Source organism: Rattus rattus, chromosome 15 (genome assembly GCF_011064425.1).
Source record: "Rattus rattus isolate New Zealand chromosome 15, Rrattus_CSIRO_v1, whole genome shotgun sequence".
In the NCBI taxonomy this organism is placed as follows: Eukaryota; Metazoa; Chordata; class Mammalia; order Rodentia; family Muridae; genus Rattus; species Rattus rattus.
In genome coordinates, this window is record NC_046168.1 from 56,740,802 (window position 1) to 56,760,628 (window position 19,827).

The 19,827-nt window shown below is 45.5% G+C and overlaps 1 protein-coding gene across 3 annotated transcripts in view; it reads right to left on the bottom strand.

Annotated features, from left to right (window-relative positions):
- Dym (dymeclin) overlaps nucleotides 1-19,827 on the bottom strand; it is a 279,741-nt gene that overhangs the window by 59,091 nt on the left and 200,823 nt on the right. For all 3 annotated transcript variants that reach the window (XM_032886079.1, XM_032886077.1, XM_032886080.1), the window contains one exon: nucleotides 2,029-2,211. In XM_032886079.1, coding sequence (XP_032741970.1) covers nucleotides 2,029-2,211 — 183 coding nt within the window. The remainder of the gene's footprint in view (nucleotides 1-2,028; nucleotides 2,212-19,827) is intronic.

The window sequence follows — 19,827 nt, forward strand, 5'->3', positions numbered from 1 at the left end:
AAAGAGATTCCCACAAGGCCACACCAGTTGCTCAGGAGCAGCAGCTCCGGGCAGGAGCAGCGGGAAGCAGGGGCTGTAGGGAGAGCAGCAGAGCGCTTGCTGCTCCACCATTCTGACATTCTGAGAGGAGTTTCTGCTCTGTCAAGAAGTCTGGAGCTGCTAGTGCCCAGACATTTGCAACAGTCACTGAGAAAGGTTCAAATCTGCAGCATAACTGCAGTATGTCAAGGAACAAATAACTCAAGACAAAAACTGACGAAAGAGTCTGGAGTAGGCCTGGCTCTCTATGTAGCTCTGGAACTCACTGTGGACCACACTGGCTCCAAACTTACAGAGCTCGTCAGTCTCTGCCTCCCTGGGGCTGGGCACCATCACAGTCAATCTGGCAGAAGACTTAAGCAGAGCTACAGAAAACAGGAAATCCAATGTGAAATCTGAGACTTGCCTACGTTCATTAGCAGTCAAGGAATTACAAGGTAAAATTTAATGCCATACCAGTATAGGATGGGCCAAACTAGACGCAGAGCCACAGACTTGAAGTGGCAGCACCCACGGTAAAGCCTGTGGTGTGCTACACATCCCTGGGCAACCCCACAGGTCAGGAGCTGCCGCTCGGTCGTGCCGCCCTGGGAGGTGTGTGAACTTCAGGACTGGGCTGGGCTTCTGAGGGCTGAGCCTGATCCTGGGTCCTTTCCTGACTTCCTGTTTCCTGACTTCCTGCTTCCTGTTCAGTGCTGTCTCTTCCTCCTCCACAGGCTCTACTGTTAGCTCCTCAGTGAGGCTGAGGACCAAGGTCTGGAATCTCCGAGTGTGAGCTCAAAGACATCTTCTTTTACGTTCTCTCAGGCACCTTAGTCATAGTGACAGGAAGGTAAGACACATGCACGTCCTGAGTGAAATTACCTACCCATGATTGTAGGAGAAGTTAACTGTTACATGTTTTCCTAAAGAGGCTCTGTGATTCACACTAGCTACTTGCATATTTATGGACCCCAATGAGTTGGAAATTATTAACACAGCAATAAAAAACCTGGCAAAATTGTTTTGGGAGAGGACAGGAGGTAGAAGTTCAGACACATAGAAACATTTAAGCAAGGTAGAGAGAGTGAAATAGTGAAGAAATACCACACCTGTACTATAAAGAAGACAAATATTACATTTTAAACCTCAAATCGATAAATGCTTACGTGTCCCATAGGCCACCTGTGGACACACATGACCATGCACACACATGACCATTCACACACATGACAATGCACACATATGACAATGTACACACATGACAATGCATACACATGCTCACATATGATAATGCGCACATCTTGACATGGGCCAGAAAGAGATGGCAGTTGGAGATATTTGCGGGGTAGTGGTGGAGCACACCTTTAATCCCAGCACTTGGGAGGAAGAGGCAGGGGTAAGGGGTGGAGTAGGGTCTCTGTGAGTTCAAGGCCATGGCCAGCTTGGTCTACAGTGCTAGTTCAGGACAACTAGAGAAACCCTGTCTCGAAAACCAAAAACAAAGAAAAAATAAGCAAAGCAAAGCAATTCAAAGAGTTGATAGCATCATAGAAAATGTTAATGAGATAAATGTTCAGGGAGGCAGAATATAGTATTCTATTAAAGAAGCCAGGAACTTTGTTATTGTCTGGGTATTTAGCACACACGTGCACACGCACACTCGCACACACACATGCAGAATACGACTGTTTGAGCAAAGCACACGATCAGATAGAGCACAAGCACGAGTGCAAAGCAAGCGTAAATACAGCTCATGCCCAAAGAGATTCACCATTGGCAGACGGCTCTTACCAGTCTGCTAAACTGAATGTTCTCAGTTTTAGCACTTAAAACGGAACCATGATGTGTGCAGTGCCCATACCTACGTATCCCAGGGCTTCAGAGGAGGCGGCAAGAGGATGCTGAGCCTAGTTTGAGTCTGAGGAGAACGTGGGCTATGCGGTGGCTCTAACGTCACGAATGAGTAATGAGAGAGCAGACCCCAGGCCTCCCTCTGTGCACACTCACCAGGTCAATGTTCTGCATTATGTCTTGGAATGAGGGGTGAGTCCGGAATTGCTCAAAGAGGTCCCGTTTGTAAAGCAGGGCATACACCAAGTTCGGGTTGTGGTGGAGAGAATTAGTCAGGCAGGAGTTGATGATCTCCAGCATCATCCGAATCACTTCTTCAATGACGCTGAGGTCCTGGGCCTTGTGAAGAAAGGAAATTACAACAAGCAGTCAGAGTTTTGTTCCCTGCCACAGAAGTAACTGAAATGCAAGTGACAGTGACAATTTCAACAGCACTGGAAAGGTTACACAGGAATGTCCTTTGAGATTTTGTCAAGAATTTTACTAGAGTTAGGTTTATCTGTTACTAAGGGATGGGAGTTAAAATGGTATTAGCTTAGTCTGGGATAACTGGAATTTCATATACTAAATTAGTTATGAGCCAGTACAGAGGAAAATCTGCAACCCACGTGGCACCCCCCTTTCAGTACCCCCTTACTGGTATTCTCTGCCTAAATCATTAGACTGCCACAACACAGCTAGTCCTGAAGTCTGACCCAGTTTAAAAAAGCGCCCACGTCAGGGCACGGACCTAGTATTCTACACTGACATCTCGACGTTGTATTTTCAGATACAGTAGCCTGTGTTTTTGTCACTGTCTCCTCAGAGTTCACAGTTGTAAAGGCTCATCCCCACTGTCAGTTTGACTGGATACGCCTTTGAAGGAGTTCCCAGAGAGGTTTAACTAAGGTTTACTCCTGAAGGTGGGTGGTGGCATCCCGTGGGCTGGGGTCGGAGACTAAGTAAAAAGGGAAACTGAGGAAGGTGAGTTGAGTCCCAGCATTCTTTGCTTCCCAGCTGAGGCTCCAGCGTGACAGGCTACCTTGTGCTCTGCCACCCTGCTTTCCCGCGGGAGGACTGTGCTCCTCTGACCTGTGAGCCAAACTCTTCCCTCCTTACACTGTTTAGTTTAGTTTTGCTTTTTTGGGGGGTGGGAGGCTGCTCAGGAATCTGCGATGAGAACAGTGATCGAGAGAACAGCCTTTTGGACTCTGACTGAGAAATGACTGCAACTCAACGTAGGCAACCAGCGAGGCTTCTGCCGAGCCATCTGCCTGGTTCTCCCAGCAGAGTCTGGGCAGTGCCTGTGCTGCCTTCTCTGAGGCTCGCCTGTGCTGTACCACCAACCGCTGACCTCCCGGGCCCCACCGCCAGCATCTGATTGGTCAGTCTGTTCCGTCCCCAGATTGCTCATTCTGTTCGGGACGCATCAGGAGACACTGACCTCAGTGTTGGCCACAGCTATGTATTTTAATGCCTCCATGTTATGAGCGTCTGTAAGTTATGTTTTCAGAGCAAAGCGGGAGTCAGCTTCCAGCTTTGTAAATCACACCAACATTTGTAAGAAAATCCTTTCGGCTGCCCTGCCTCCCTTCTTAAAGGAGGAACGAGTTTCAGGATTTTCTGAGGTCATTTTAGAAAAACCTAACCTGATAGTTAACTACTTCAGGAGCATGCCAAGATGTGAGTCCTGATAGATTAAATTCGCATTTCCAGGATTAACTATGTGCTGATAGCTTAGCTTATCCCCAGGGTTAAGTAATTTCCCCAAACGACCAGGACTTGCTGACTTAATCTCAAGCTAAAACACCAGTCAAGGAAGTATACGGTAGAAACTTTAATACTTCAGAATCAATAGGCATGCCCCACATTGGCTTTTTGTAAAGGCAGGGTTTCAGGTGGCCCAGGCTGGCCTTGAATTCACTATGTCCTGAGGCTGGTTTTGCCTCTCTGCTTCCTCCTCTCAGATGCTGGGCCTGCAAGCATGCGTCACTATGTATCAGTGAATCAGTGGTTACTGGGCCTCGATCTGGCAAAAGGACTTTTCAGAGTTATGCTAACTTTCTCATCTTCAAAGGAGTTACTAGGTATTCTACTTAGCTGTTCTTATACTGTTTCTCTGGTGAGCAGTCCCTCCCCCTTTTTTCTTGAGACAGGGTATCTCCATTACAGTCTCCTCTGACCTGGTACTTCCAGAGAGCCACTTACATCTGCCTCCCAAGGGCTAGGATGAAAGGAATATACCACTATGCCGGGTCACTGATAAATCCTAATGCTATCCTTTAATGTGTTACCACATTACTGCAGGTTAGCTGCAGACACGGAAATTTAATGGCAAGAAAATCCAGTTTCTATCATTACTTAGATTATTAACTAGAAATGCAGTTTGGGGAAACAAAGGAAGACTACTTTACATGATGTCAAATTTTACTGCAATGTAAGGCAGTTTTGGTATTTTAATGTGATTTTATTAGGAAACAAAAATGAGAAATTATATATAATTTAGAAGTTCAAGCTTAGAATGAATCACAGACTATAATAACTTCCTATCAATATCTCTTTTACCATTTAACATTGTAAATAATTTATGCTATTAACATTTTAATATAAAGTTGACTCTAAAAACCACAGCGCATGAGATAAGGTCCACTGTTTTCTTGATCACATCGTGAGTGAACTCTAAATGTGTAACTAGCGTGCACCTCAGTCCGTCCTGTTGGATGCAGAGTGCCCATATCGGGCAGCTCCAAGGCTGTACCAGCTGAATGCCAGTTTCAGTTCTTCCCACGCGGGTCCTCTCTAATTCCTGAGGGAGACTGAGGTCCCCTTCAAGTCAGGCACCTACATGGATTGCTTTTAACTATGTCCCTAAAATTGTTCCAAGAATTTTCACATACATCATTTTGTTCAATTTGGTAACTGTTGGTGCAGATCACCTATCGTGTGATCTGAAAGTGTGCTCGGATGCTGCTGGGAAGCAGGGCTGCTGGCCTCGTCTGTGCTGCCAGACTCCCTTCCTCCCTCCTTCCCTCATGTTCATCCCAGTGTCAACCATCTATTCTTGAATACACAGCACACAGTCCTGGCAACTAGTTCATTTCCATTTTAAGTGGCAACAGTTCTTTGCTAACCACTTTAATTATCCTTTAAGAAACAGCCAGCGTCCCTACTGTGTTGTTTCCTAGAAACTACTCTGTGGGTCTGCGCATCCCCGCTGTAGGATCAACTGCAGCTTCCAGGCACCAAGCAGATCACGGAATAATCAGGGGAAATTACGTGCCAAGGGAATTCAGATTTGCTAAAAACAAGGGTATCAAACTTTTGCTTAATTCTAATTTCCAAGAAACACTATCTGATAAATACAATCTTCAATTTAATTCAAATCTCAAGTTGCTACTCCGACTGGATTCTGAGGCAGGTAACCCATAATATACGGCAAGAAATCAATATAATCATTTTGTTTCATTTCTTTTTTTTTTCTTTTTTCTTTTTTCTTTTTTTAGGAGCTGGGGACCGAACCCAGGGCCTTGCACTTGCTAGGCAAGCGCTCTACCACAGAGCTAAATCCCCAACCCCTTGTTTCATTTCTAAAAGAGCATTATTAGGCAATAATCACTACTTAGAAAATGATAAAAAAAAAAAAAACCTAGCATAACTTAATTGGCATACCTCCTTTAATGAGGTCCAAATCCCAGGACTTACTTTGGATCTAAAAGGTTATTTAATCATGTCATTCTGTGCTGGGAGCTGAATTCCAGGCCTTGAGCGTGCTAGGTATGTTCTGCTAGCCTTGCACTAACCCCTCAGCCTCTTGGTTTCAGTAGCGTTTGTAAAGCCCTTAAAACTGTGCAGCATAGGGTGCAATAGGGGGACTCCAAGAGAAGTACACTGCTTTCCAAAGTGGGAACTTGTAGACTTTGAAGTGTGCAAAAACCACAACCATCACCACCGCCACCACCACCACCCATTTTACTTTAGCTATTACTACTATGATGATTTGTATATGCTAGGCCCAGGGAGAGGTCCTATACGAAGGTGTGGTCCTGTTGGAGTAGGTGTGTCACTGTGGGTGTTAAGACCCTCATCCTAGCTGCCTGGAAGTCAGTATTCTGCTAGCAGCCTTCAGATGAGGATGTAGAACTCTTAGCTTCTCCTGCACCATGCCTGCCTGGATGCTGTCATGTTCCTGCCTTGAGGATAATGGACTGAACCTCTGAACCTGTCAGCCAGCCCCAGTTAAATGTTGTCATTTATAAGATGTGCCTTGGTCATGGTGTCTGTTCACAGCAATAAAACCTTAACCCTAAGACAACTAATAAATGACCAAAATAAAAAGCCAAAGAACTCAGAAATCTTATTTCTTAGTCTTTTTTTCCAAGACTGGGTTTCTCTGTGTTGTTCTGGCTGTCCTGGAACTCTCTGCAGACCAAGCCTCAAACTCAAGAGAGTGCTGGGATTTAGATGTCTGTTGACTGCTAGCCCTAAGCCACCCCAGATGGCACAACCAACTGAGAGAACTGAAGGAACTGGTTATATTTTAAAAAATATCAGTTTTATAAAGCTTATTTTACTATACAGGGTTAATCAATTTTTTTTGTACAGTAGCCCCTGAAGGACTAGTTAAAATGTAATGAAAGCATGGGGTTCAGAGATGGCTCGGTGGTTAAGAGCAGTTGCTGCTCTCGAAGAGGACCTGGGTTCAGTTCTGAGCATCCACATGGACACTCACAATCAACTGTAACTCCAGTTCTAAGGATCAGACATCCGGTTCTGATTTGTGTCAGACATGCATTCAGGCAAACTGGTACACACATTTAAAACAAAATCTTACAATAAGATAATGGAAGGAATACGTTGGTTCATTTAAAACTAAGAAAGATAGGTGTGCTTGTACGTGCTCTTAATCCTGGAACCTGGGAGGCTGAGGCAGGAGGATCTCTGTGAGTTCCAGGCCAGCCTGGTCTCCATATTGCATAGTGAGTTCCAGGCTAGCCATGTTCAGACCCGATCTCTGGAAAACAAGCAACATGATATAAACACTCAGGGTAGAGGTAGGAAGATCTCATCTAGGCCAGTTTGAGCTACAGGGGAAATCCCTCTTTCAAAAGCAACGCCTACGTGATGGCTCCTGGCTAGAGCAACTGCGCATTCAGAACAAAAACCTGTGCCTTTTCAATCCACAACCTGCTCTTTTCAGGATATGCCGTGCAGTTTGCATGGTAGGAATGGAGCCCAGACCAAGTCAGCAAGCCAAGCCAAGCCAAGGGGTGTGTGTGTGTGTGTGTGTGTGTGTGTGTGTGTGTGTGTGTGTGTGTGTGTGTTCGTGAATAGTCCTAGGCTCAGATGCTCTGGTGTCTGTACTTGTAGGGACAAGTGTCCGACAACTCTGTGTTAAGGAGTAACTCAATATTGATGGCCCAGTTGGCAGTTGTGGGAATATTTTACCATGTTAACAACACTCAGGGCCGCCTCTCATTTTGAAAACTTCTTTTTCCTCTTAAGAGGGAATTTATACAGTTTCAAATCATTTATTTTTAGTTTCCTTAGGAGAAGCATATGTATCTTGTTTGTATTAGTTTTGGGGGGATTCCAAGAAAGTTGTCTAAATTTCCTGCATTTTCAGCAGAAAATAAAACCTTCAACAAAATTAATGGGACTCTGCCAAAGGCGGGGAGGGGGAGGAAACACACGGGCCGGCTCTGGGCCTTCAAAGGCCGTCTTTTGGTGATAGACTCTTCTTATCTTTATGTTGTTAATTCACTGGCACGCACACTGAAAAGCTTTGTGACCATGTTATTTCTAGCCAGAACTGGATCTCTCCCAAAACATCCAGCTTGTGATAGAAAGAACTGGCTTTATATTACACACAGATCACAGCCCAAGAGTAAATCCTGGAACCAAAGGAGACAATAGGTAACTTTAATCGAGGGAGGGAGGGAGGCAGGTGGCAGGGAAGCAGAGCTCTGCGGGCCTCCTGTGTGTGGGAATGTAGCCCGTAGTCTTCCTCTCCCTTCCCTGGACACAGTCTGAATGTCGCCCACAGGCCTAGCTAGAACCTGGGACGAGTGATCTGCATCACGATGTTGTGCTGGCACTGGTGGCACGGAGTAAGATAACTGTGGCCACTAGGGGACATTGGTTAGCGTCACAGTTTCCCACAACTGGAAAATGGCCAGACAATCCACAAAAGAAGGAATGCTCTGAGAGAAGGCCAGCGGTGCTGCTGACTGGGTCCCTGCAGGGTGAGCTGGAGAGGGCTGCTCTGGGATTGCTCTCAGCCCGGGGCACTTTCCTCCAACGATGCCTGCAGTGGCTTCTCTGCCCTTGGGGCTCCAGCAACCCTGGGTGCCATTCAAGAGCGGAGCCGGCCACCTTCCCCAGGTTCTGCTGGAAGCCACAACAGTGCCTGTGCCAGAGCCTGACAATTTAAATGCTCTTCTTCAGAGTCTGCATTCGTTTTTGAATTGTTCTTTAAAAATACTGTTCCACACTCTATAAAAAGTAGAATCTTGAGTAAACCCCGGTAAAACAACACTCTGGGAGAGACGTGCCTTGCCCACAAAGAAAACAACAAACCCCCCCCTTCCCCGCCTGCTCCCACCCACTCTTTCTGCTTTGACTCCCCGAGTGTTGTCTTCCCGTTTGGTGAGGTCCAGAGCCTGTGTCAGTCTCCCCAGCTCAGCAATGTCTGCCGAGTCAACTATGTTAGTCATTCACAAAATAGCTACTCACGCCTAAATCTCCATAAAAAAAATAGGAAAATTACTCAACCCAGAAAGCAAATTTTATTAGCTACCGAAAATATGATTAACATAAAAATCCTCAGTGACCTCAAACTAATACAATTAAAACTTTGCTTCTGATTCCGTCACAGTGCTGAATGGTCACTGGTAGCATGGAGGAGGACGGGGATCTGTGACAGTGACTGCCTTAACTACCAGACAACCACTCTTGGAGTCCGCAGTGCTGAGAACAGCAGCACCTGAGAGCTGGTCGCCGGTCAGCACGGGGCATTCTGGGGCTGGCTTCTAGCTCCTGGCTTGCTGTGGACTTAGGCAAATCCCTTTCTTGTGCCTCAGCTCCTTCTGATGGGCTGTGGGAGGTGAAGGGGTGTGGTGGAAGATGACACACCAGGAAACAGCCTTGACTTCCTGCTTAGGATGTGGGATGTGGCAAAGAATACCTCTCTCCCTCTACAGTCAGGAAAGCCAGGTAATGTGCACCTCCGGAGTTCTGGACCTGTCAGGGATGACTCTGTAAGTCAATGAGATAAAACGAGCTGCTTGGTGAGCCCGGCTCCTTCCTATGCAGAGAGACAGAGCAACACCCCACAGGGGCTGCTATATGAGGTCCAGTATGAGCAGTGCAAGATGGGGAGGCGACGGCAGGGGCTCGGACTGTGGCTGATGCCATGGACGACGTTCTATCACAGCAACACGCTGGGCAAAGCTACTCTAGGGCAGACAGACAGAAGAGAAAGGCAGGCAAGGACTCAGGAAAACTCAATACACGAGAAGAGAGAGAGAAGTTAGCAGTCTCTATGACTCAGTTTCCTGTTCTGAGAAGCAATCAAGCGAAAAACAAAACCACTGCCACGAACCATAAAGGATGGGTTTCTAATCCATTTTTCCAACTAAAGATTTCTAGAACATAAGGACTTAGAATGTAAAATGAAGCTGGAATGTCCTCCCCGCCGTTTAAATTTTATTTCCACGAATGAGCACTTGTCTGCTTGAGTGCTGGGCACCACACCTGTGTCCGTGCCTAAGGAGAGCAGAAGAGGGCGCTCGACGTGGTTACAGACAGCTGAGAAGCGCCGAGGGGAGCTCAACTGGGGAGCCTCTGGCAGGGCAGCCTAGCTGAGCCATCGATTCTACCCGAATGTAAAGAAAACTGAAAAAAAGAGGAACCTATCTTCATAAGCTTCATAGAGAGATAGGAAGGAGTTGGGGGGGAGGGCTCAAAACTCTTAAAAGGGAAAAAAAACAACTTTGAATGAAAGAGAAATTTAATTAAAGCAAGGACTCCATACACAGGAGAAGATTGATGACAAGAAAAGTGTTAGCAATCTACACAAAAAGTGAAAGACGGATGAGGAAACCTTGGAAATCACTCAGAAAATGCGAATCGCTCAGAGCCAGTGTAACTGGTATTAAGGAGTTGCAGCCCGAGGTGAATTTAAAGACGCAGCCAGGAAGGTGGCATAACGGAATGAGGCCCCATGACCTGAGTTTGAATCATGGATTCTACAAGGTGGCAGGTGAGAATGGACTCCTAAGAGTTGTCCTCTGACCTGCGAGTATGCTCTGTGGTGTGCTTACACACACACACACACACACACACACACACACACACACACACACACACACACGAGACAATAATGAAAAACAAAAATCTAGTCTCTTTAAAAAAATGTTGCCAGGCAGGTGACTGAGTCTGAGGCCAGCCTGACTGTATAGCAGGTTCCAGGCTACCCAGGGCTCACAGTGAAACCACGTCTCAAAGATTTAAAAACAAACAAGCAAGCAAACAAAAACCCCACAACTTTTTAGTTGTGTGTCTGTGTGTGGCTATGTATGTGTGAGTGCAGGTCTGCTGCAAGGGCACGGTGTGCTTCTGACAGTTGAGCCCTCTTCAGCCCCACAAAGATGCAAAATCATACAATCATTCCTAAACAGGAAAATTAGATAGTAAACAACATAAGCCCGAGGAAGGCCCAAGGAAGCAGGCCATAATGGGATCATGGCGAAACCCGTGTCCGATCCCAGCATGAAAGCCACACATTCGTTTCTATCAAATGCAAATTGCTGATGCTAGAGGACAAAGCACTGATGTGCAGCAGGGGAGACCAGACAGACACACAGACACAGACACAGACACAGACACAGACACAGACACACACACACACTGGACACCTGGGAGACCAGACAGACACACACACAGGACACCTGGGAGACCAGACAGACAGACAGACAGACAGACAGACAGACACACACACACACACACACGGGACACCTGCGTGCTTCCCCTTTCTGTAAGGCCCCCAGACCTACTGGATAGGGCATCACCCCTATGATGTATCTGAATCCTAATCACCTCATTAAGCCCAGCATTCAAACAGCCAAGGTGGTGAAGGCTTCCGCTTCTGCAGTTTGGGGAAACCAATCTACTCAGTCTCCACCACAGAACAGGACTGAGGGGAACTGTCCAATCCAGTGTGGGAAGCAAGCTGGACTCCTGTGAAGAACTCTTGCCAAGAAAGACGCATCTGTCTGCATCTGTGCAAGCCTTTAGTGTCAATACCCACTTCCTCTACTTATGAGGAGCGGAGAGCAGATTAAAAGGAGGCCAACAGGAGATAACCGTCCCCCAACCCCAAGCCAACCCAAAAGCTATGCTTAGAATGGGAAAGAAAGATTCTGTACAAGTGGTTAGGCTCCTGCAATGTGTTAATGGCTGGAAAGAAAAGGGAAGTGGATTGCTCTAATTTAAAGTCTTAGGAGATATAACAACCAAATGTGCGAATCTTAATTCTAATTTAACACACTGCCAAGAGCCATTTCTGAGAATTCAGGAGAAATATGATTACGCTCCATGAGATTATGCCTTGGGAATATGACTGCTTTTGTTAGATGTGATAATGGTGTGATATTATAAAAGAAAATGATGTTGTTTTTGGAGATGTATATCAAAGTATGAAAAGATAAAATTCCAGGATTTACTGTAAAATACTTTAGCCAAAAAAAAAAAAAAAAAAAAAAAGGGTAAATGTTTATATAGAGAATATACAAGGCTACAGAAGCATTTAAAATGGTTTACTTGTGTTTATGTGCATGGGTGTTTTATGTTTTACCTGAATGTATGGATGTATAGCACGTGCGTGCTTTGTGTCCTTGGAGGCCAGAAGAAGGAGCTGGATCCTCTGGAACTGGAGTTACAGACGGTTGTGAACCATCATGTGGGTTTTCCGAATTGAAGCCAGGTCCTCTCAAAGAGCGGCCAGTGCTCTTAATCACTGAACCCTCTCTCTAGATCAAAGGACAGCTTTCTGTTGTTATTTATTGACTTAATGTGTACACGGGGGCGGGGCATGAAGGTGCCATGGCGTGAGCATGTAGCTCAGACGACAATGTCTGAGAGTGAGTTCTCTCCTTCTGCCATGCGGTTCCTGAACTCAGGCACCAGACTTGGCCACCAGCACCGTAGCCTGCTGAGCCACCTCACTGACCCTCATGTCATTCCTTCTTAAATCAGAAACATAAGTCTGATTTCTAAATCTGATCAAGTTCATTCAGAGGTAAAAGACCAGTGTCATCAAAACACTTAATACGGCATATGCAGATCGGACTCAATGGTGAAATAAAAAGCTACAGTGGTGAGTCTTCATGTGATCACAGTGAGTCAGCAGGGGAGGGAGTTAGGGTCATCTTGTTAGATTTAGAGAGGAAATCACAGAAGTAATGCTGCTGTTACGAGGTATGTGAAGTGGGAGAAAGAAAGGGCTGACATGGTGGGGGAAAAAACCAGAGTTGGGGTTCAGAGAAATGACCCAGTGGCTAAGGGCAGTGGTCCTCTTCCAGAGGAGCCGAGCTTTGATCCCACCACTCATTTTGGGAGGTTACAACTGTCTCGAACTCCAGTTGCAGGGATCTAGCATCTCTTGACCTCTAGCACATGCAGACATGAAGAAACAGCACACACACACACACACACACACACACACACACACACCCAATACACACACACACACATATACACACCAACACACACAGGCACACTCACACACACACACATATACATACATGCATAATTAGCATAATACAATCTTAAGACTGCAGAATGAACATATATACTAAGAAAACATTTAAGAGCAAAATATTACGCTATATTGAGCTTTTCGAGAAGTAAAAATGTACATTAAAATTGAATTCTGGAGAACTTTAACAACGTAAATGTTATTGTTACACTAACCAGTTAATCTGTTAGAAATATGTTAAAAATACTCTAAGTGTAATGCTGTCACCATAACTGATGCAGGTGACCCTAACTGAAGACAGCCTGACTTAAACCCCGCTGCACTACACCCATTCAGCACTTTGATGATCAAACACCGTGGTTACAGTTGCCTAATGAACGGGACAATGCCCACATTTTGTCCAGATAACTGCTAATGCTCACAATTCAGCCAAGGTCAATGGCAATGGGGGTGACTCAGTCTGTACCTACAATTAGAGCAAGGGCTCACTGATGTTGCCATGGGAACTGTCTATTGCCTAGCAATTACCATTCAAAAACTTTAGGAGGTGGCCCTGTACTAAATTTGCAATTTATTTCTTATGGTGGAGATTGATTTAAAAGCAGTCTGAAAATCTTTATATTAACAAAGGACATTTGCCACAGCAAGTGTCAAGATCTCCCCAGGACAGATGTGAGTGGGTTTATATTTTCTGAACCTCAAAGGCACCCAAAAGAACGCACATGATCCATGTCCAACTATTGTTGTTTCTGATTATATGCTTAAAAATTCAAAATTTTCATTCTTTATGCTCACATGCTATGAAATCAATTGAGGGTGGGGGGTAGTGGAACTGAAGATCTGCTCCCTTAGTAAGGCCGGACTTCAGAGGGCTCACCTCAGAGTGACACCCAGTGTCATCACATCCTGAGTTAGGAGTGACCATTGTCTGCTAACTGGTGTCAACTGTGTGTGTGTGTGTGTGTGCACGCGCACATGTGTATGTATGTGAGTGAGGGAGAGAGAGATTTGCTTTTATTTTCCAGAAAGGTTTTAGAAATTATCAATGAATAAAAGATTAAAATTAAAATAGAAGACCACCCTTCTCGAAATGGTATGGTACTAACTGACTTGTAAAGAGGAATGTGGTCCCTGACATCTTCCTTGCTATAAGCAACTCTTCTGTGTGTAAGTCTACGCATACGTAGGAGGGCCTGAGAGCAATGCTGGGTGTCCTCTACTGCTGTCCATTTTCTCTCGTTGACACAGGGTCTCTTGAAGAACAGGCGCTAGCATACTCGGCTGCTGAGTGAGCCCAGTGGCCAGTGAACTCCAGGACCCTACTGTCTGCCTCTCCGGTAATCCTACAGGCAAGGGTTACCATGCCTAGCCCGCTGTGTGTGCTGGGGATCCAAGCTCAGGTCTTTACATGTGCATGACTTGACCAATAGTCCACTGCCCCGGTCCCTCTAAGGAAACTCTTAGCTTATTTGGATTGCTTTGAGGCTAAGGAAGAGGTTTTTTCAGAGGAAGAGAATAACCACACAGAAGACACTGTAGTAATGAGTGTGCTGTAAGCAAAACCTTCCAAGATTATGTGTCCATGACCTCTGGGTTTACTTGGCGCCATTTCTCACCAAAGCACAGCGGTCGCACTAGGAAGTAATAAAATGATGTTTCCTAAAGCATGTCAAGCTCTCAAACATTGTTTATTTCTGTCACTTATTACTAGAATGCTCTGAACTGACCGTCACATCATGGCTTCTACTGGGAGCAACATGACAATCAAACCTCTTCTTCCTGGACCTACCTCGTGCTTACGCTTGGTGGCTGAATGGGTAAAGCAGGCCCTGGGGAAGGCCTGGCCTCTGGTAAAAGTAACACTGTGTGTTCATGCCATGCCCTAGTGGGACGGGACGAATGCTGGGCCAGGAGCCCAAGGAGTGCTCTGAGGTAAACAACTCCTTCAACCCCTTGGGAACGGACTGTCTTGTTAAGCGCAAACACAATGCCTGTCTGTACTGCAGAGCTACAGGGCTGTCCGATGTGAAGATGACTAACTGTGGGTTCAGAAATGTGTGCCAATGAAATGTGACTTCTCTGATGGGTGTAGCAGTACCTGCTTGTCCTTCCAACACTGAAGAGGCTGAGGCAGGGGGAGGATGACTTTGAATGACTACACAGTGAGACCTTATTTCAGCAAAACAAAACATAAACAAACAAACAAGACACCATTTTGCTTCTCTAGCCTGACATTCTGATCTTTGACTACTGGGAAAAAGAAAAGAGGTGAGCATGAGGTAGCAGGAAGTGTAGAGTTCTCTGGTCAGTTGTCCTGAGTTTGTAGATGAGAAACAGGCAGTTTCAGCTTTTGATTTAGTTACAGGCAGACCATGCTTTCTCTGAGACCTGGAGTTAGTGATGGTAGATGACGCCCTATCTTAAATGCACGCCATACACACTGAACTGTTCTTGCTCTACAGGAGACAGGGTGACAGAAAGCCTTTTCACAATGACTGTCATTCATTTAACTTTGGCAAGGACCTAAATATGTATAGGAACAATTACAGAAAAATCTGTTCTTTTAACAAAGCCAGTGAGGGCTGGGAAGACAGCAAGGCTCTGGCTTTGAGTCTGAAAACAGTGAAGTGCTTGCCACATAGGCATGTGGCCCTGGGTGTGATGCTTAGAGCACATGTTAAAGGTAGGAGAGAAGTGACTCACACCACGGCACATGTGTGTGCTCCTCCACCCCCCAGAGCTGGGTGTGGTGGTGTGTGCTTGTAATCCCAGCATTCCTGGGGCTCACTCTCAGCTAAAACAGTCCTAAGTATGTAGTCAGCGGCTTGACACTTGCCCAGCACAAGCAAGGCTCTGGGTGTGAGTCTGAAATCGCTTTGGGTTTCCTGAGGTATCACACTAGGAGTTAGTTGATGGCAGTAAGAACCCAACTTCAGTAATTATACAGCACTAAGGAACAGTGCCTCTCTAAGAAAGCATTTTGGGAAACAGAGTTTTCCCACACATTTGGTTAATAACGTAAGAAATGTGTTGTGACATTATTTGGACTAATTTGTTGGTTATTATCCAAAAGTCACAGCTTTCTCTAACTCTGGCGTGTTAAGCCAAATTAAAGAATGATTATAACCTTCTCAGTGGCTTCAACTTTAAGTCTGTTAAAATTTGAGTAAATTGTATGAGAAATCAGACATGTTGAGCAAAAAGCACAAGAAAACCAAAAGGCAGACAAAGGCACAGAGGGAGAACGCCACAGTACACGAGCTCCACGTGCAACAGGTGGAATCTGCCTTTGACAGAATCTCCCGAGCAGTGTGGGACTGGGCGGGCACATGCTCAGGAGTCTCTCTGTTCTGTGATTTGGCTGTGGGGGAGCTCAGTGTCACGCTGGCTGATAGGGAGTCTGATTAGGGCTTCTGGGAATTCTGTACTAGCTCCCGCCTCAGCACCCGTGTCACAGCCAAGCACGTGCCAGCTAGGCTCTCCTGCAGCACGTGCCTTCCGGTTCTGAAATACTGTAACTTTGTAATCTTTAATTGACATTTTACTTTTGAGAAACAAGGCTTTGTTTCTCTTAAAGTAACTATTTAGAATGATTTAAGATTTTATTAATTTACCAAGCTGGGGGTTGGGGACTTAGCTCAGTGGTAGAGCATTTGCCTAGCAAGCGCAAGGCCCTAGGTTCGGTTCCCAGCTCCGAAAAAAAGAAAAGAAAAAAAAATTTACCAAGCTGAAATTAGCATTTTTCCTAAACTCTTGAATAAAGGAGACATTAAGGAGACATTTACCTCTATACGTTAAAAAGTTGAATGTGAACCCAAGATTTAGCTGGGCGCCTGAGACTAAGCATGCCTCACATTCTGTGACATTGCTGAGACGATGGCAGTTAACCAATTCCCCCTTGTCTGAATGTGTACAGCGGACAGAGGGAGGGAACAAGAATTTCTTATGTGTTGCTAGAGCAAAAATCTAGGTCTGGGAGAGCAGCAGAATGTTCCAGAGTGCTCCCGAAGTTCAAAGAGGCTTCTCTGAGCAGCACAGCATGGTCAGTCCTCTGACAGAGTCTCTTGTGGCTCTCAGGACAGGATAAAGTCCAGGTTGTTGTTGTTGTTTCCTTTCTTATTCTTTTCTTTCCCTTTTCCTTTTTTTTTTATAAGGAGTACAGCATTCCTAACAGGCAAAGCGGCAATCCTGCAGGCTTTTCTCTCTTATTCCTGTGCTATTACATTTAATTTGTGTGCTTTTATAACTTTGTACTTACGCCCACAGGCTTTTGAACAATGGGTGCCCATTCAATAAATCCAAGAAATAAATGACTTGATGACGGTAAGTGCTTTGAACTCATTGGACAGAAGGCTCTACAGAAGTAATATAACAGTAAGGACACTGGGATAAAAGCATAAGGGAAAAAGCCCAGTGTAAAGCTTTCTGCGTTGGCACACGCGCACACGCACACATGGCGCTGCCGTCCTTTGTTAGACAGCACGCACTTCCTTCACTGGTGCTTGGGTTTCAAGTCTCTTCCTCTTCTATATTTTGATAGTAAAATGACAAACATTCGTCAAACCAAAACACATTTATCCTCGCTTTTTAGGAGTATTTTTTTCTTGAACCACGAGCAGGTTGCTGGGCACTGTGGGTGTGTCTTCTTTAATCACCCTCCACCTTATTTTTTTGAGACAGGGTCTCTCACCTGAACCTGGAGCCCAGCCTGGAGTTGCTGGTTCGTCCAGACAGCAGGCCAGCAGGCTCCAGGGATCTTTCTTTCTTCACCTCCAACACTGGGATTAGAAATGCCAGCCACTGTGTCCTGACTTCTATTCAGGTTCTGAAGTCTGAACTCGTCCTCATGCTCTGTGATAAGCTCTTTAGTTTAGCCATTTCCCTTGCCTCTAAATGTATTTTAGACAATTTCACTTACTATGATTAGTGCCCAGATGAGAACTTCATAGAGCATGATAAAACAGCAGCAGCAGCAGCAGCAGCAGCAGCAGCAGCAACAACAGCAGCAACAACAGCAGCAACAACAGCAGCAGCAGCAGCAGCAACAACAGCAGCAACAACAGCAGCAGCAACAGCAACAACAGTAACAAGAACAACAACAACAGCAACAACAACAGCAGCAACAACAGCAACAACAACAACAGCAACAACAACAACAACAACAACAGCAACAACAACAACAGCAGCAGCAACAGCAGCAACAGCACAGCAGCAGCAGCAACAGCAGCAGCACAGCAACAACAGCAACAACAGCAGCAACAGCAGCAACAACAGCAACAACAGCAGCAGCAGCAACAACAACAACAACAGCAGCAGCAGCAGCAACAGAAGTATAGAGTAAGAAGGCTAAATAGAAGTGAGGAGAAAGCTAATGCCTGCCCCCCTTTCTTTTAGACTTCAACTTAATCTACTCCTTACAATGAGCATAGCATTTTTAGCAGTGAACACCAGTCAAACACTCCCCAGCTCCAAGTGCTGCCTGTTTCCCTAAACACAATAGAAACATTCTCATCCTCACACTCAATCTGCAATGCACGACTGATTCTTTACGACACGCAGTCCTTGCTAGGTTTCTACTGCGGTGATAAACCACAACCACAGTCAACTCTGGGAGGAGGATTTATTTCATCTTCAGCTCTGAGGACATATTCCATCACAAGGGATGTCAGGGCAGGAACTAATGCAGAGGCCATAGAAAACTGCTACTCACTGGCCTGCCCAGCCTGATTTCTTATAGTACTAGCCCAGTATGACACTGCCCACGGTGAGCTGGGCACCCCCATAATCATCAAGCAGCAACATGTACCACAGGCTTGCCCATAGCCAGTCTAGTGGGAACAGTTTTTTCAGTTGAGGTTTCCTATTCCAAAATGACTGCAGCTTGTGTCAAGTTGACATAAAACTAGGCAGCACAACACGCCTACCTGACACCATGTACCCGGGGCTTGGGATCCCCAGTTCCTTGACAGCACTTAGTTTTCTGTCCAGCTTTAAAAGGCTGGACATGCAGTCTGGGTGGATTCCCCCTTTCCTGTGACATCACCTTCTCGCTCGCCACTGCCCCAGCTCAGTGCGTGTTAGTTAGCTTTACCTGACGTGGCTATGCCCTCAGCCCTCGCCCTTTAAAACCGTTTTCCTCCAGTATTGGACAAAGGTACAATGACCACTACTCAGCATTTGTCAGTGAGTTCCCGTTGAACCACGGGTGATATTCCAGTTTCTTACAGTGAGTGACACGGGACGTCGGAGACCTTGCACTGATGCACCACTCCAGTCTTTTCTAAGTTACCTTCCCTCTGCTGTCCCTCTGACGTTTCTATCTCGGGGCCTTTGTGGATGTGGTTAAATGCCCGCCTTCTTCCCTGGCTGGCTCTGTTGTCTGTGTTCTCATCTAGCAGGTCCTTAAACATCAGCGGTACCCAATGATATATCTGTGTCCCTAAATTTAAATTAGGGCTCTCCAATTCCTGTTGGACTGTGCTCCTCCTATTTTCCCTGGGTCTATTATAACTACACATTTATTGCCTTGCTAGATGAGACACTCTTTCTTTCCTTTGTACTCTGCTATCTCCTTGAGGCAGGATTCCAACATCTGTGCCCTGATGGCTGTTCACTCGGAGCTGTGGGGAAAATGCTCTTTAACAGAGGAATGTTCCAGATGCATGTTTATGGATATTACGTTCTGTCTACTCTGCTCAGCTACTACAAGTCTGGTTGAAAGCAACAGAGAAGCAAGTAACAGGGTTTTTTTGTTTTTTTTTTTTTTGAGAAAGATCTCACTATGTAAGCTATGGCTGGCCTAAAGTACTGGAGATTCTCCTGCCTCAGCTTCTACAGTGCTGGGACACCACCATGGGCAAGCCACCATGCAAAGTATTAATAGGACTGTTGTGCTTATTTTCAGGTATAGTAAGCAAAACACAGACTAAGGAATTTCTTTATTTTAATGTAGTTGTTATGAGGCATAATAAATCCATAATCTACTCTTGTAGGGTGGACATACAATGTGATTTATTAGTGATTTATAAAATGAGAATGAGAATGTTTTCCCCTCTGGGAGTTGGGGAGCAGATTTCTATCATTATTCACCTATGGAGGATATGCATTTTCTACAGCCCATTATTCACATACGGAGATTATGCATTTTCTACAGTCCATTTTTCATCTTTGTAGTTCCCCTTTGTAAAACTGCAAATTCAAGACTTTTATACAGCTCTCAA